Here is a 19061-nt window from a genome sequence, read left to right as displayed (position 1 = left end):
CTATAAAGCAGAAATTAAAGCTCATAACAAATGAGGAGATAGGGAAAGAGTACCTAGTCCTTTGAATGCATTCACATCTCAAGGTCATGGAAATTACATCTTTAGTCATGATTGTAAGAATGTGCTAATGTAGTTGCAAAAACACCACTGATGACATTAGAGGAATAATGGAGAAGAGAACAGGAAGATGATGATGGGAAAAGAGGAGATTATGTCTCGATTTCTAAAGCTAGAAGCAGAGTGGAGAACTGATTTTAGAAACATCATATTAATTGTTCCCAGGCAAAATTCCAAAAGAGATAATTAAGCAGGTAATTCTGAACATTTAGAAAGGAAAACAGTGATCATTAGGATACATCATGGATTTAATAAGAGCAAGTTATATGAAAATAATCTAATTTCCTTTCTTCCCTCACAGGATTCTTAGACTAGTATATCAGTTGAATACCATAAGCCAAATATTTCTAGGCTGCCCCAATATATTTAGGAAAAGTTTCTCACAATGTCTTTGAGGAATGGGTAAAGAAACACGGATTAGATGATTGCACAGTTAAGCAGATTTATAGATGGTTGAACAGCTATACCTAGAGTGGTTTGATTAATGAACTGATTAATGCTCAGATCTCTATATTGGTTTTATCCAATGAAAATTTTAATCAGTAACTTGGGTGTTTATTATATTTTTGAACAATACAAATCTGGGAAGTATAGTAAATAGATTGGGTGACAAATCAGGATTTGAAAATATCTCATCAGGGTGAAACTATTAAACTAAAATTTAACAGGAATAAATATAATTTCTTGCACAAGTATGGAAAGGATAGAAAGCTTATTTATTAGTATTTAACAAAAGATCTAGTGGTTTAAGTACAATATGAAATAACAATATGCTGCAAACATTAAAGAAGCCGGTGCAATTACTAGTGAGGTTTCCATTAATGAGAATAAATTCACATTGTGTATTTCCATTGAGCTGGATCCAGTTACCATACTTTTTATAATTATAACTTCTGAATGGTACAAATTTGAATAAGTGCAACAACTTCATGGGATTTTGTTCACACTCATTGGGATCTAACTATCTGATGCAGTAACAGAAACATAACACCTAAAAAAGGGAAAGTAGGAACATTTTACTTTGAGTTAAGTTCTTAGCAGAGTATTTCTTTAAATGTGAAAGCATTCTGGAAATGGCAAATTGCTATAGAAATAAGAAGAATGTGAGACAGTAACGATTGTGAAAACTGATTGTGTCTGTCTAATAAGAGCAGACATGGAATAGATGTGCAATTATCAACAGATATTTAATTGTTAGTTCCTTTAGGATAGAGACTATCTTCTGTCTCTTTTTGGATCCCTGGTACTTAGCACAGTGCCTGACACATAGTAGATGCTTAATAAGTGCTTTTTTATTAATTGATTGATTTGCAGGCTGGGTCTCAGGCCTAATTTTCTCCAGAAATCGAAGTTAGGAGTAGTAGATAGAAGTAAATTACAATTTTAAAGCCCCTCCCCATTTTATAGTTGAGGAAACTAAAACAGAGAACACTTATGTGAGCAGGGTCATACAGATAGAATCTGATAAAGGATTTAAACTTGGGGCTTCCTGAATCAAAGTCTAGCTCTCTATCTAATGTGCTACCTAAGTTAATCATAAGCAGATTTTAGATAAATAAGGACAAATTTCATACAGAATTTTCCAACAATAGCATAGCCTGAGTTCCATACTGTATAATATCCTTCTTGGCATCAAGAAACAGCAGGACTTTATTATATATTTCCATTGATATTAACTCAAGCCACCAGACTATATGAAGAAATTTTTTACTAGCACATCCCTATCTATTTGGGATTGGGAGCAAGAAAAGACAGGACCAAGGAGAAAGTTCTCAGAGCTAAAAGAGGGGACCTTAAGCAAAATACATGAACACAATTGGTAGTTTTTCGATGATGATGATAGTCCTGTGATTTCCCCAATGCACTGTAATATTGAGCATGAAGACAACTGCTTGGGAGAGGTTAGATAGCCTACAGGGAAGGACCATGGTCACACAGTTTGTGCATATGGTGGTAAGACTTGAAATAAGATCTTTCTGACACCAAGGGTACTCTAATACTCTGGGTTCTCTTGGTATCTGTCTGACTATTTACTCTCCTTTACTTATTCCTTGCTTATGGTCAAACCCTTATTGTGAGTATATCCCACAGGACCTATCCTTGGGTCCTGTTATCACTATACAGTCTCTCAGTGAGCTCACCAGCTATCATGGACTGGGTTACAATCTCCATAATGATGACTCCCAGATGTCTATATCCAGCCTTTATTTCTCTTCTGAGCTCCTGTCATGAATCAACTAAATATTGCACATTTTAAATTGTTTGTCCCAATGACATGTCAAATTCAGTTCAAAAGAAATCTCATTATCTTTATTCTTCTCTATCCTTGTACCCTACTTACTGTCCATGATTTGGAACAGCACTATTTTTAATCATAATACCACCATCCTCTAGTTACTCAGGTATACAATCTCAGGGTCATCCTCAACTCTTCATCCCACACATTCAATCAGTTGCCGTATCTAGAGGAATTTTCCGCCACAATATTTCTCACATTCATTCTCTTTTCTCCACCAACTGAGTTCAACAGAGGGAAGGCACTAGATGAAGGAGAATGAGGAAAAACTTCATGGAGAAGATGCCACTTTATCTGAGACCTGAAGAAAACCAGGGAAGCTAGGAGATGGGAATGAGAAAGGAGAGAGTACCAGATATGGGGAATACCGAGTAAAACACTGTTCCATAGAGATGTTTCCACAAGTTTAAGCATATATATCCTTAGAAGAAGGAATGGTCTAACTATAATACTTAGTATTACAATATAGAGATATTTAATAGTGCTGGATTTCTTTGGCTTGTTTTTGCTAATCTGCTGAGACTATTTTTAAGAATATAAGCTTCATTGCTTCTGCCTACTTTCCTCATGCCTACAATACAATCAACTATAAAAGTTTCAGTCTTTTTAAGAATTGACTTCCAATGGTTTCTGGTAACTATCTCATGACATTAGGCCAGACATAACTTCAAAAGTAAAGAAAAAATCAAAATTTTTACACTTCCCTATAAAATATTGCCAAATTAGGTTTTTAGGAATGATTGACAAATAGGAGGCAACCTTCAGAGCACATGCGGAAATCTCTACCTGCTACCAATCAACACGGATGTTGTGATATTGTTTCTGGAAGGACATGATGATGTATAAAGTGTAAATTTATAATTTGGAGCATTAATAAGCATGCTGTTTCCTATCCATTCACTGCATGGTGTAGAAACGCCTTATTATTGGCTGCTGAAAAGGAACTAATGTCTATACCATATCTGACTGGCTTGAGGGCTAGACTGCCAATGGCCAGCACCCTGTTACAACTGTTTTAATCATGTTCTTTGAAAATGTGTTTATATATTCCTATCAGTCCAGTGGTATTGGTCTGGGAGTGATAAGCTGATGTTTTTAAGCACATGACCATATGCCTAAGACATTCCATTTATCTCAGGCAGAAAATTAAATCCTGGTCTGAAAGCATCTTATATGCATATCCTAGATATAGGAAAGACAACAATTACCACTAATAGTGATAACAACACCACAAGTCAATGCCCCTGCCAGTAATTCTTTTCTTATATCAAGAAGCACAGTATGGAGGAGGTCCCTTTTATGATGTAGCATGGGACATTTTCAGCAGCTCTGGCTTAGTCTGTGATAATGGCATCTTCCTGTGGAGTTTGGAATTTCTTTCCCTCCTTTTAGCTCTGAAAAAAAAACTGTCCCCACATCCCCTTTACAGACTTTAACGTTTGGCCCATTATCCCATCCATCTGTTTTCTTTGGACCTCTATCCCCCTCTGTACCAAGTGAGTAGTTGTGGAAGGACTCCTGGTCCAGGCCTCTAGCAAAGCAAGAAAAAAGACTGAAAGGATTCATAGGCAATTGCACATGGAGAAATATCAGCAATTATAAATGATCATATCAGAGAAATCTACCATAAATGTACTTTTTTTAAAATCAACTCACTTCTCTCTTTTGAGGGGTCACAATCAGTTATTCCTTTTCCCTATCCTAGAGGCAGACATAGAAATAGATATCTAGACAGAAACACAACATCCACTGAGCAGTTATTCTGTGAGTAATTGTGCTAAGCGCTAGAGACACAAATACAAACAATCAAGACTTTCCCTACTCTCAAGGAGCTTATATTCTAATGGGATAAAAGATAACAAGTAGGAGAAGGTGGGAAGGTGGGTAAAGGAGGACTGTATCTGAGTAAGAGAAATAGCAGGCAGCCTACAGGAAATGGTACAGAGGGCCAGGCCTTGATCACATAAGCAAAAAAGCTTACCTCTCATCCAGAGGACTCAGTGAGGTAAAGTTGTATTAGAGAACAGAGGCATAGTGGAGAGACAGAAAGGGTTATCTTTTACCAGCTTCTCTGTCATTCTAATATATTCTTGCTTTTCTTAATATCCAAGGCAAATCCCTTGTACTCTATCTATAGTTCAAAATTCAAGAATCAGTGTTTCCCATGTATCCTACCTGAGACTTAAAACCACTTTAACTATGTTTTAAAATAATGAGAACCATTTGTAGTTATGAAAACAACATTTTACTTATCTTTTTTGTCTCAAATACTACTTTTAGAACTGCTTATACACAGTTGGCTATAGTTGTAACTAGTGAATATGAAAAACTTCCATTTATTATCTTAAGCCTATCACATTAAATGATAATAATTAACTACTATGTTTTTTTTTATCTTCCCTACTTCTTCATATATATATATATATATATATATATATATATATATTATATCTGTATATTATATATATATATATGTTATAGTTTTGTTTTCCACCTTATCCCCTGTTTCCATGTTTTGCTCCTCTGGTCAGTCCTACACTCACGTCTAGCTGTTTAAATTCTTACCCACACTCCTTTTCCAAAGTCTGTTAAAGCATTAGCTTTCTTTCATGCTTGGCAAAATTTTATCATCATTATTATTTGTTGCTGGTCTTTCCTATTTCCTTTTATAGACTTTGAGTGACTGTCATTCAGAAGGTAAGGTCTAGAAAGGCAAGTTAATGACCATTGGTTTGATCAACCTAAATGTGCAGTTGTTCACACAGGAAGTTATCAGTATATGTTATCTATTCTATTTGTTTCTTCTTAACCTAAAGAGACAAATCCAGTTTCTTCTGAGATTTATTTTATTTCTGTTATAGCATAAAAACATGTAGACTTGAGTAAAGAAACATGTTCATTCAATAAATATCATATGGTTATTTTTTCCCATAAAATATCATCAGTAAAGTAAAGATCTTGGTTTTTATCAATTCAACTTGACAGCAACTAGAGAACATTAATTTATTCCTGCCCCTCTCCCAATAATAATAATGATGATAAAATCTATTCAATACTAAACATGAAAATAAAGGAGCATATTTTAATATTTTCATTCTAGCTTTAGGATAACAGATACAAAGTTTTCTTTCATCCAATTTTATGAAGATTTAAGTTCCTTCCCTCCTCCCTTTTGGACCTTTCCTTACCCTAGGGTAATGTCAAAATAAGTGTTACTATGGACTGCTAGAAATGGGCATGATTTTTTTTTAAATAACTCCTTTAATGTCTCCTGCAATAGGTTCCCTAAAGGCTCCTCCCATATTAAAGACCTGGCATTAACAAAAAGTTGTTGAACCCACATTAAAAACTGATAAATTTAAACTTTAGAGAAACAAACTAATATGTCATTGCCAAGAAATAATAGATCTTTGATATAGATGGTGAAACTAGAACACAGAAAACAGTTGATTCATCTTAATTCCAACTATTAGAGAAGAAAAAAGCAGGGCAATGTTTCATAATTCGACAATATTAAAATCAATACAGTCCTCCTCTTCTATCTTCTTAATGGATAGCAATGAAGGAAGCAATAGTTCTTATCAGATTCAGGGAACAATGGCTTTCTAATCCTTAAATCCAAAAATAGTTCCCTTTTAAAGTGAAATCAGTGTCAATGAATAGAACTTTGATGAACAGGCCTGTTTGAGGATGCTTTGGGAAAGTTTCCCCAAAGCAAAACTAAGGTGGGGGGGTGGTTGGGAGGAGTGCCCACATGCATATATTTATGTTCAGCACAGAATTTTGACTACAGTGAAAAGGAAAACATTTAAGGAACACCAAGACTAAATCAGCCTGAGCAAAGTGAAGTGGACAAGTCAGGCTATTATCCATGAAATTGGGGTCAAAAGAACTGTAATGGGGGAATAAGTATCTTTTTGGATGGAATTACATATCAAGACTGTCAACATTTTCTCAATGTACTAATAACATCTCCAGTCTACTTTCCCTGTGTTTAGACCTAACCTCAGTGTGTTCTCTCTTTAGAGATTTATTTATAACTCCAATTAACTAATTAAAAATTTCTCACCAGAAAAATAAGTGCACATATCCACTGAGTCAACAGTTTAATTTGTTCAGTGTTTCACAAATCAAGTCCTTTGCCTCTAAAATACTTGCATGACATTGGACTCAACTGCATAGACTGGGAAGTAAAAAAAAATAATGGCAAAGTCAGAACAATTTTTATCAGAAAAGAGGTATTTATTTAAGGATAAACTATACATCTTGCCTTTGCTATGAATTAAAAGTTTTATTTGCTTGACATGATGCATAATACATAGAAAGGAAATCCAATACTTTGGACTACTGAGCTTTCAGATTGTTCTTTCAGGAGCCATTAAGGATAATTTTTCTCCATACTTCCGATATTATTGGTACCTAATGAATAGTATAAAGTTAAATACCTGGGCTGGTATAATTGCTCTTCAATTCCTCCTAAATATCTCTATAACTCATCAAACATTTCTTTAAGTGAGCTCTAAGAGATGAGATTTTTTATTTGAAAAATGTTTAATCTATATTATTTCTCAGTTTAGGTAGCAGCATGCTTAATCTAGATAATAAGCTCAGACCAGAATACTCTAATAAACACAGAGACAGAAAATCATTTTGACATATTTGATTTCTTAGGAGGAAAAAGAATTGCAGGTGCAGTATATGTTTTGAAAGACAACAATTTGTCCTGTTAAGATGCCCAAATCATTGAACAACATTTCATTTTATCAGTAATGAAAGTGCAGTGTGTAAAAGTATGCTTTCCACTGCAGAATGGTCATACTCTTGGGTAAAATGGACACTTATTAAAAGCCAAAATTGTATGATATAAAAATAGCTTTAAAATCTTGACAGTAAACATTCACTTTATTCACAGCTATTTTTTTTCTTAAGTCATCCAATAGAAATCTCGGTTCATTTTACTGTGCTTCCAAAATGACATGAGAGTTTCACTGAAAGACCAACTGTTTTCATCATGGGAAAAGAAGAGTAGGAAGTGGCATTTATGTATCTATGTATGTATGTATATATGTATATATGTATGTGTGTATTTATCCCTCTGTTTATTGATTATACACTCTAGTACAACATGGACAATAATTAAAATACTTTGTTAATTACAAGATGATCATATTATTATAAAATTAATTTTAAAATGTACTCAATGAATTGATTTGAAAAATTCTCCTTGCAACTGATTCAATAAGGCACATACAACTAGTGGCCAACCTTAAATGTTCCTTGCTTTCTGCCCAAACAGGAAATGTTTTTTCCTCCTGGAGTTTAAATAAACTAGACTAAACAACCCCCTACAATGCTTTCATCACAGACAAGTAAGATTAAGTTATAAGAATAACAGAAAGGAGAGAAAAGAGAAAGGGAGAGGAGGTAGGTAGAAGAGCAGTACTCAAATGAATAATAAATGTGTAACAGGTCTCTGCAAAAAAAAAAAAAAAAACTTTTTATAATGAAGACTCATTAAGGAAATTTTGATATTATCAATGTGTATTTGGCAACTATACCAACAGATACTTACTTTCGAAGGTAGTTGTTGACACATTAAAAGACAATTGGGTAGCACTTTAAAAAGTAAAATGATTAGGCTGAGGGATGGACTACTCCTAAGAAATCTGATCTAATTAGAACATCCAAAGATGGAAACGTGTAACACGTTTGCCTATAAAATGCTCATCACCGAACCCAGAATGGTCAATCAAAGCCATGAAAAAACGGGGGATAGGCTAAGGTTTCTCCCACTTGTACTCACCAAGTCCCCAAACGCAGAATCAGCAACAGGAGCAGCAGCCTCACCCCGCCGCAATGACTCCATAGGAATAAAGGAAAAAGAAAAGGACTTTTCCAAGAATCCATTGAGTTTGTTCTTCTCGTTCTGAGGGGGCTAGTTTAAATCTCCAAACAGAATACTTATTCTGCTATCTCAGCAGTACCCTGGTGAGAAAGGGAGAATGTGAGGACGGAAAAACGCCCCCCAAACAGGTAGCATCCGATGCTTGAGAGGACTGGAGGCAGCGTGGCCAATAAGATCAGCAAAATCTTGGCATAAATTAGCTTAAAAAGTGTTGGGCGAATCAGGGGCTCCGAGGGGTGGGGCTTCATTTACTAGAAAGGGAGACCGGTCTGGGTGTCTGCAATAGATTGGGTCTAAAGGAAAAGAAAAACAAAGCCTCTTCTGGTTCAGAGCTAGAGAGCCAAGTTGGTTGGGGTTCGATCAATATCCCTATCCCGGAGAGAGAGACACTCCCCCCACTCCGTCTTCTCAACGCTTACACTGGCTCCGCATCCCCAGACAGCCAAGCTTGACTTCACGGCTGACTGATTTTCTTCCCCAACTCATCTTGGATTCAGAATTTCTCCTCAGGATGAAACCCATGTGATCTAGCTGGGCAGAGGAAGGCCGAGCCGGTCTTAACCTTCCCCAGGCACAAATGAATAACTGGGACACCTGAGAGAACCTTGGGGAGGTTGGTATGCAGCCTGTGTTGATTAGCTTTTGTAGCTGTCACGCTACTGCCTATAGAGGAAGAAGACCTGCAGGCACCATCCTCCACAGAAGGATCTCAATGACACCAGGCGCCAGGCATGAAAGGGTTTAAAAAAAAAACACCCTAAAATGGTAAAAATTCTCTCTTCCCCTGAAACACAGCAGCCAAACGCCGCTGCTCATCCCGTCCCTCCCACCCACCCTCTTAGCTCGTGGTCTGCTTCCCTACGCACAAACAGTAATAGTGCCCTCTCTCTCTCAACCCCTCAAGCTTCTTCTCTTTTGCATTTTTAACTGAGGTGGCTGATAGCTAACTTCAGAAGCACAGCCTGAGTTTTGTTTGCAGCCGAGCCCTACGTTGCCATGAGAACGAGAAAGCCTTGTGGCAGCAGCTGGAACAACTGTATGGGTTGAGACTGACTGTGGTTGGTGCTCGCGTTTACTGGCGTTCTCTCTGCCCCTATGCTTTTTATTAAATCCCCATATCCAAGCATCTCTGCACGGGGCTGGGTTGGCTGGCTGTCTCATTAATTATGCCACAACCACCTGGAATTGGCCCTGTCCCTGGCTGAATCGCATTAATTAACTGGGCTCACCTAGACTATGGAAGTCAGGAGTCTCAGTGGTTGTGTGGAAGAGATAAGGTGACTGTTTCCTTCCCACCGTCGGAAGTACCCCAAACGAAGGGGGTCGGTGTAGTGATTAGGTTACAGATCTACATCTTCTACCAAAATTGACCAATTTCAAGTCTCAGATTCTTGCTCTTAATAATTGGTGCTGCATTGCTGTGTCTATGTGTGTGCGTGTATGTTTTCCTGATCATTGATTCTCCATTCAATTCAGGTCTTCTAAAATATGCTTTCTTCTTGCTACCTTTTATTATTCCATTCTGTAAGATATGTTAAAACATCATCTGTAGTAAAGAGTTTAAATAAAAATAAATTTTCATTCTAATAGATTCTGAGGGATCTGAGGTAATTAAGACTGATTAGTTAGCTAAGGAGAAAGACTGATGCAATTGAAAATGTATTTTGCACAAATATTTGAGATATTTATCGGAAGCATATAACTAATGTACTGATCTTATTAGTTCTTTCTGACACAATTCAGTAGAAATGCAGCATTGTGACTAGAAAATACTCATACCAGTTTTCACTAGCATGTTTTGTCAAATCAAGATAAGGGTATTTTCATGTTAATATGAATATAATCTTATAATCAGTGAGTCATGATTTTATTATCATTAATTCCTTGGACATTATTTGACCACTCATCTCTTAAGTCTTTTAAGATATGGACTTAAAGAAAATGGGAGAACAAGAAAAAGTGCAGGATTTATATCCCCATGGTTACAAATTATATGTCTCTTTAAGTATCAGAAGCAAGATTTCCAATAAGAAGATGTCTCATCCTCTTCACAGACTATTGCCCCTGGATTTATAGTTCAGATGACAATGTCAATTTCTTGCTCCATAGTCCCTTCCTTTTACACAATGCCTTTTTGTTTGGACCTTTTAAACTACATCTCTTCCTTCAAGTCTTCCCATAAAACATAACTTCTGGGAAGCAGATCCCCTCCCACTATCATGTTACTAAAGACTTCCCTGAAAAGTATGTGATGGCAGTGTCAACACTGGGGGACCAAAGGAATGGTATTTTTCAATACCAGTTGGATCTTGACATCTTGACTGCCTTTCTCTTTTGATCTATCAACTTGCTAAAGGATAATTAACCATAGTGTATATTTTTCATGGGTCCCAGAGCCCTTCTGGTTCTCACTAAGGGAATCAAAGTACTCCCTTAATTGAGAAACTAAGAGGTTTGTTCCTTTAATATAGGTGGAAGGCCATACTGTGCCGAAGAAGCTAGGAGAAAGCTCCTTCACCTTCTGCTCTGCATAAAGTGGTGAAGTGCTCTGATTCCCTAGATACTGACTGCCTTCTGCTGCCATGTAAACAACTCTTCTCAGTCTCCTTTTTCTGGCCAGGCCACAACAATGGCAGAGGCTTCAACATCAGTAAGAACAAGGGCCAAAATTTTGACAACTACGATTAGATATTTTTCCCTGACATATAATACACCAAGTTGTGCTTTGGACAATATATCTTCAGCATGGCTCAGATGACAGCTTTGCAGTAGGTTTGAGCCATGGCCTTGGTGCATGTTTGGCTTCTCTAGGCTTTTACCTTTCCAAATGTTCTTGGCCACAACACAAGTAGCTATTTACCTGATGTTCATTCTTAGTGGAAACATTCCTTCTGGGCCAGTGTCTAACACAGTATCTTGAACATGTAAGTTTTTAATAAATAATATTTGTGAAATTGAATTGTTGAGTTGAAAATGGGTTAAATCAGAATTAAGCAATGTCATTATTTCTTTTTTAGCATCTACCCAATAAAATTTGTTAGAAGATTCACCCAGAGAGGACCAAACTTTAACAAAATGATGTTGTAGATAATGTTTTAAGCTTATCCACGTTACAATTATAATCTCTGATTATGAGTTTTGACAATTCAGTGGCCTCATGCTGACCAAGGTCAACCTAGAATATGTCACTCCAAGACCCCAATGATGCCTGCTCTTCACATGCAGTATCTCATACTCACAATTTAGCAGTCCAACCTTACACCATCATAACTTAATTGCCATATATCTGAAAGACCAAACTTCTGAAGAAGTGAGTGCAGCCATTTGTAATTTCATTGGCATTACTTATAAGTCTTTTCAGGTCTCTTTGAAATCATCTGTATCCTAATTTCTTTTTTGAGACTTTAGTTTTTTTTTCCAAATTACATATAAAATAATTTTTAACATTTGATTTAAAAAAAATGATTTCCAGATTTTCTCTCTCTATCCATCCCTCCCCTCATTGAGAAAGCAAGTAATTGAGTCATGCAAAACAAATCTTTACATTAGTCATGTTGTGAAAGAAAACACAGACAAAAAAAAAAACAACCAAAAAAATAAAAATAAAAAATAGCATGCTTCAATCTGCATTCATACTTCACTAGTTCTTTCTCTGGAGGTGGATAGCATTTTTCATCATTAGTCCTTCAGAATTCTCTTACATCAATAAATACCTAAGACATACAGTTGATCATCTTACAATATTGCTGTCACTATGTACAATGTTCTCCTGGTTCTGTTCACTTCTCCTTGTTCAGTTCATGTAAGTTTTTCCAGTTTTTTTTAAAGCATTCTGATCATCATTTCTTATAGCATAATAGTATTCTATCACAATAATATACCACAAATTATTTAGCCATTCTTCAATTGATGAGCATCACCTCAATTTCCAAATTCTTTTCCACCACATAAAAGTAGCTGCTATAAATATTTTTGTACATGCAGTTCCTTTTCCTTTTTTTTTTCTTGAATCAATTTGGAATACAGATTTAGTAGTGATATTTCTGGGTCAAAGGGTATGCAAAGGTTTTATAGCCTTTTGTGCATAGTTCCAAATTTCTCTCCAGAATGATTGGATCAGTTCACAACTCCACCAATGGTATATTAGTGTCCCAATTTTCCCACATCTTCTCCAACATTTATCATTTTCCTTTTCTGTCATATTAAACAATCTGATAGGTATGAGATGGCACATCAGTATTGTTTTAATTTTTATTTCTCTAACAATAGTAATTTAGAGCATTTTTCATAAGACTATACATATCTTTGATTTCTTCATCTGAAAACTGCCTGTTCATATCATTTAACTATTTATCATTTGGGGAATTTCTTATATTCTTATAAATTTGACTCAGTTCTTTATGTATTGGAGAAATGAGGCCTTTATCAGATACATTTGCTATGTTTTCTTTCACAGTTTTCTGCTTTCTTTCTAATCTTGGCTGTATTGGTTTTGTTTGTGCAGCCCATTTTTAGTTTGATGTAATCAGAATTATCCATTTTACATCCTGCAACACTTTCTACCTCTTTGTTGTTGTTTTTGTCTGTTTTTAAATTTATTTTAAACAAATACAAAACAAGAAAAGGAAAAAATTGCCATATACACATCGGAGTATAAGAGAGGATTCAATATAAAGCAACAAATTTCTATTTCGAGAAAATCTATATAACGAATACTACACATTATTTTCAAAACTGTCCATCTTTTCTTTGCTTTCTTTGTTTTTTTTTACTCTGCTGGGTGCTTTTTATTTTATCTTTTTCTCCTTCTTCTTCCCCCACCCCCAAGGAGGTTGCATTAATGAGATAGATAGATAGATAGATAGATATGGAGGTTTCAGAATTTGGCTATGATATTGTGATGCAAATCAGTGATTAAAGATCTTTCCTGCCCATTCAATAGGCCTCAGGTGGGCCTAAGGGAGTAGAGGCAGGCCTATATTACTTACTAAATGCTAAGCCCTAGGCCTACACCATTTTGCTGAATGGATGTGAGGCCCTCAGGCCCTAAGAAGAGCGTATATACCCAGAAGGTTTAAACATTAAGGTTAGAATTCAGCCCCAGGAGAAGTAAGATGACAGAGGTGAGGATCTGCAGACTAGCAAGCTACAGAATTCAGAATGCTGCAGAGAGGCATGAGAGAGTGCAGAGCAGAGAGTGGAGACCAGAGAACTGAGGGGGGAGAGAATGCAGGCAAGCAGATGGTTGGGATTTGTGAGTGTTTATGGGAAGGTCCCAGAAAGGGGGAAGGTTGCAGGATGACTTGGTTCTTTGCTGTAATACCATGTTATAATTTCCTTGTTGTTACATTGAGATGAACTTACTGGTTTTGGAATACAATTACTGCTGTCAAGTTGGGGTTATTGGTTTTGGAATTTGATCCTTGTAACAACAACGTTTCTAGTAGCTACTGCGGCTGTGTAAGACCAATTGCACCAGCGCATAGGAAGGCGGCTAATAAAGGTTCTTTGATCTGCTTTTCTAAGGAAAACAAATTTAACGGGTTAACAATCTCAGCTTAATTAAACATACATATATCATTTACTTAGTTCAGGGTGAAAACATCAGCCCCCTGAACTTCAGGGCAAACATAAACAGAAATTACAAGCATACATTAAAATAGAGCTAGTAACACAAACCAGTCTATCCATAGCAATGCATAGTTACCAGAGAAGCACCAACATCTGTCTGGGTTATCAAAGCCAGGGTTCGGGGTGGGGGGGGGGGCTTTTTCGATGGCTTGCCCAGAGTCTTGTCACTCACTGAGTGCACCCCCAAAAGTCAAATGCTAACCTTCCAGTACATATACCCTGTTCCCTGTTCAGGACCCTGAGGCCTTGAGGCTCAACTTAGCATTTAGGGTGTGGGGAAATCACTAACACCAGGGTGTGGTATGTGGGAAAGTTCCTCAACCACCTGCACCACATATAGGAATCAAGGACTCTCAGCCACCCTGGTGCTGAGAAGCATTCCAAGACAAAAGATCCCACTTTACCTGCCCCATTCAAACAAAGGCCAGACTCATCAAAGGCATTTGAGAGTCTTAGCCTCCCAAAAGAGGAGAACAGCAAAAAATCCCACCCTGATTACCATTATAATCCTCTGGTTTCTAAATACATGTTATACTTCTCCTGCCTTCTACATAAAGAATCTCTTATACTTGGGGATTACAAACTATACAGGCATGTTCATGGTCATCTTCCAGGTCATGAATTTTGCCTTACTGATACAGATATTCCTGTAGGTTTTCTTCTGAGGATCTCTTTCGGGTGGCGATTGGTGGATTTTTTCTATTTCTACTTTCCCCCTCATTCTAAAACTTCAAGACAATTTGCTTTAATTCTTTCTTGTATTATTGTATCACGATTTTTTTTTAATTGTAGCTTTTGGGTAGTCCAGTTATTCTTATGTTTTCTCTTCTTGATCAGGTCAGTTGTTTTTCTTACAAAATGTTTCACATTCTCTGCTATTTTTTTCATTCTTTATATTCTGTTTTATTATTTTTTCCTTAAATAGTATTTTATTTTCCCCACAATTGCAAATCAAGAACATTTTTATCGTTCATTTTTACAAGATTTTGAGTTCAAAATTTTCCTCCCTTCCTCCCTCACCTTCCCTCTTCTAAAAATGTTAGATAATTTGATATAGTTCATACATACGTTTTCACGTAAAATGTATTTCCACATTCATCATGGTCTTCGAAGAAGAAACAGTAAATGTAAAAAAAACAAAACAAAACACAAGAATAAAGTATGTAAAAAATTGCTTCTATCTTCATTCAGAGTCCATCAGTTCTTTATTGGGATATGGATAGCATTTTCCTTTGTGAGTCCTTTGTACTTGTCTTAGATCATTGCAAGGCTAAGAAAAGCTGAATCATTCATAGTTGATCATCACATGATATTGCTGATAGTGTGTACTGTGTTTACCTGGTTCTGCTCATTTCACTTTGCATCAGTTCATACAAGTCGTTCCAAGTTTTCCTTTTCTCTGTATGTGTCTCTCTATTTCAAGTGTGTTTCTGGTAAGCAACATATTGCAGGATACTGGTTTTTGATCCACTCTGCTTTTTATTGGAGAATTCCTCCCATTTACATTTGCAGCTATGATTACTACCTATGTATTTCTCTCCATCCTATTCTTCTTACTGTTTCTCCTCTCTCTCCTTTCACCCTTTCCCACAACCCTCAAGTTTTGTTTCTTTCTACAACTTCCCCTGATCTGCCCCACCTTCTGTTAGTCCCCACCATCTCACATTTATTTAATCTCCTCTTCTCCTACTTCCCTCTCACGTAAGATAGATTTCTATATTCGTCTGATTGTGTATATTATTTCCAACATTGATGAGAGTAAGGTTCAAGCAATGACCATTGTTCCCCCCTCCCATCTTTCTCTCCACTGTAATGCATCTTTCTTGCCTCTTCATATCAGATAATTTACCCCATTCTACCTCTCCTTTCCTTCTACACCCATTGTACTCTTTTTCATCCCTTACTTTTTTATGTCATTCCCTCAAATACACCTTATACCCATACCCTCTATGTTTATTCCTTCTATCTGTAATGTTAGTGTTTTAAGAGTTACAAGTATCATCTTCCTGTGTACAGATGTAAACAGATTAGTTCTACTGAATCCTCTCTCTTTTCTTTTCCCTTTTTACCTGTTTATGCTTCTCTTGGGTCTTGATATTGGAGGTCAAATTTTTGGTTTAGTTCTAATCTTCTTATGAAGGCTTGAAATCCTTCTATTTTGTTAAATGACCATTTTTTCCCTTGATGTGTTATGCTTAATTTTGCTGGGTAAGTGATTCTTGGCTATTGTCCTAACTCCTTTCCCCTCCAAAATATCATTTTCTATGACCTCTGATATTTTGATGTTGCAGCTGTCAAGTCCTGATTGTGACTCTTCAATATTTGAATTGTCTCTTTCTGCTCACTTGCAGTATTTTTTCCTTGACCTAATAGTTCTGAAATTTGGTTATATTTCTGGGGGTTTTTGTTTTGGAATCTCTTTCCTGAGGTGATTGGTGGATTCTTTCAATACCTATTCTGCCCTCTGGTTCCAGGACATCGGGGCAGTTTTCCTTTACAATTTCTTTAAAGATACTGGCCAGAACCTCCTTTTGGTTATGGCTTTCAGGTAGTCCAAAGATTCTGATATTGTCTCTCCTGGATCTATTTTCCAAGTCTGTTGTTTTTCCCATGAAGTATTTTATATTTTCTTCCATTTCTTTTCATTCTTTTGAATTTATTTGATTGACTCATGATGTCTCATAAAGTCATTAGCTTCCACTTGCCCAATTCTAAGTTTTAAGGTATTGTTTTCCTCAATTAGCTTTTGTACTTTTGTACAATTTGACCAATTGTACTCTTTAAAGAGTTGTTAGTGGAGTTGTGAACTGATTCAACCACTCTGTAGAGCAATTTAGAACTATGCCCAAAGGGCTATAAAACCACACACCTCCTTTGGCCTAACAATACCACTAGTAAATCTGTATGTCTAAAGAGATTTTTTTTTAAAAAGGAAAAGAACTTATATGTACAGAAATATTTATAGCAGCTCTTTTCTGTGGGGAAAGAATTAGAAATTGAGGGGATGTCCATCAATTGGGGAATAGCTGAATAGGTTGTGATATGTGATTATGATGGAATACTATTGTACAATAAGAAATGAAGAGCAAGAGGCTCTCAGAAAAGCCTGGAAAGACTTATGTGGACTGATGAAAAGTGAAATGTATTGTGTACAAAGTAATAGCAATATTGTAAGATGATCAGCTCTGAAGAAGAAAATCAGCTATTGTCACCACTACAATGTTCCAAGACAACTGAAGGATTCATGATGAAAAATGCTATCCATCCCCAGAGAAAGAACTGTTGGTGTCTGAAAACAGATTGAAGCATACTTTTTTAAGCTTCATTTTTCTTCAGGGGTTTTTTTGGGGTGGGGGTCCATATTTTCTTTCACAACATAACTATTATGTTTTGCGTGACTACACCTGTATAACCTATATCAAATTGTTTGCTTTCTCAATGAGGGAAAGGAGGAAGGGAGAGAATTGAGAACTCAAAGTTTTAAAAAACAAATGTTTAAAATTGTTTTTAACATGTGAGGGGGATAAACTAAAATATTAAAGAAAAAAACTGAAGTAAAAAAGAGAGATGATATCTAGGCCCTTTTTTGATCATGGCTCTCAGTAGTCCAAGAATTCTTAAATTAGCTCTCTTCAATCTATTTTCCAGATCAATTGGTTTTTCTTTTCAATGAGATGGTTCACATTTTCTTCTGTCTTTTAATTTTTTTTAAATTTTTTTTATTGTTTCTTAATGTCTTTTGGAGTCCTTAGCTTCCACTTGCCCAATTCTACTTTTAAAGGAATTTTCTTCAGTGAGGTTTTGTACCATCTTTTCCATTTAGCCAATTCTACTTTTTAAGGAGTTCTCTTAAGTAGATTTTTCTTTTTGCCTATTTTCTCATTGACCCATTCTCTTTGAAGGTACCAAGAATCATTTTCAGAGCTTAGCTTGAATGGAACTCAGTGAACGTGCATTTCAACCCTTCCTTAAAAAAATAATTTACTCTACAACATTTAGAATCACAGAATTTTGAGAATTGGAAGGGACCTCAGCACCCTTTGGTCCAACCCATATATGAAAGGAATTCATTGTTGTATATCCCCAAATAGGCATCTAGCCTGTTTTGAAGACTGTTCCAGGAGGAAGAGCCTACCAAATTGAGAGGTAGCTCATCATACTTTTGGACTGGCAATCAACATTAAGAAAACAGAGGTCCTCCACTGGCCAGCAACAACCCACCCATACATGTGACCATTGGTCACAGTAAATAGAGAAATTTTGAATGCTGTTGATAAGTTCACTTACCTTGGCTGTATACTTTCTAGGGATATCCATATAGATGATGAGGTTGATGCATGCATTTTGAGAGGTAGTTTAGCTTTTGGGAAGCTCCACAAGAAAGTGTGGGAGAGAAGAGGTATTACGCTGCTTACTAAACTGAAGGTTTGTACTGACTTCATTGTTGTATGCCTAAGAATCCTGGACAATCTATCAATTCCATGGCATAAAACTGAACCACTTCCACTTGAATTGTCTTAGGAATATGCTGAATGTTACCTGACAATATAAGGTACCAGACACTGAAGTACTCTCTTGAGCTGAACCAGCAAGCATTCAAACCGTACTGCAGAGAACACAACTCTGATGGGCTGGCCATATACAACACAAAACTTTTATGGAGAGCTCACACAAGGGAAGTGCTCACATGGTGGTCAGAAGAAGCAATAATACAAGGCCACTCTCAAGGTCTCTCTGAAGGACTTTAGTTTTAATTGTGAGACATGGGAGACACTGGCACAAGAACACCAAGCCCACTGGTGTGCCAGCATCAAAGAAGCAGATTGTACTCCATGAGCAAAGCAGAATTGAAGTAGCACAAAAGAAATGTAAGCTGTCCAAATCCAGAGAAATCTCTATCTCAAATGTTCTAATGGACTACCTGTGCCCAATCTGTGTTCAAATTTGTATTGGATTGATAAGTCACAGCTGAGCATATTGTACCCTGACCCCAACATCATGATGTCATTGGTCTTCACTGAAAACAATGGACAAACAACAACAGCAGAAACAGAATTGTTGGGAATCCTTTCTAGTTATCAAACACCTTCAAATACTTGAAGATAAGTATTA

The 19061-nt window shown here is 36.5% G+C and overlaps 1 protein-coding gene across 1 annotated transcript in view; it reads right to left on the bottom strand.

Annotated features, from left to right (window-relative positions):
• The window catches only part of GABRG1 (gamma-aminobutyric acid type A receptor subunit gamma1), a 100787-nt gene extending 91342 nt beyond the window's left edge, over positions 1 to 9445 (bottom strand). Inside the window, exons 1-2 of the mRNA XM_036765050.1 lie at positions 9309 to 9445; positions 8217 to 8348 (exon numbers count right to left, since the gene is read on the bottom strand). Of these exons, the coding sequence (XP_036620945.1) occupies positions 8217 to 8348; positions 9309 to 9445 (269 nt within the window). The remainder of the gene's footprint in view (positions 1 to 8216; positions 8349 to 9308) is intronic.
• Between the last annotated feature and the right edge of the window lie 9616 nt (positions 9446 to 19061).

This window comes from Trichosurus vulpecula, chromosome 6 (assembly GCF_011100635.1).
Source record: "Trichosurus vulpecula isolate mTriVul1 chromosome 6, mTriVul1.pri, whole genome shotgun sequence".
NCBI lineage: Eukaryota > Metazoa > Chordata > Mammalia > Diprotodontia > Phalangeridae > Trichosurus > Trichosurus vulpecula.
This window is presented reverse-complemented; position numbering and strand designations above follow the sequence as displayed.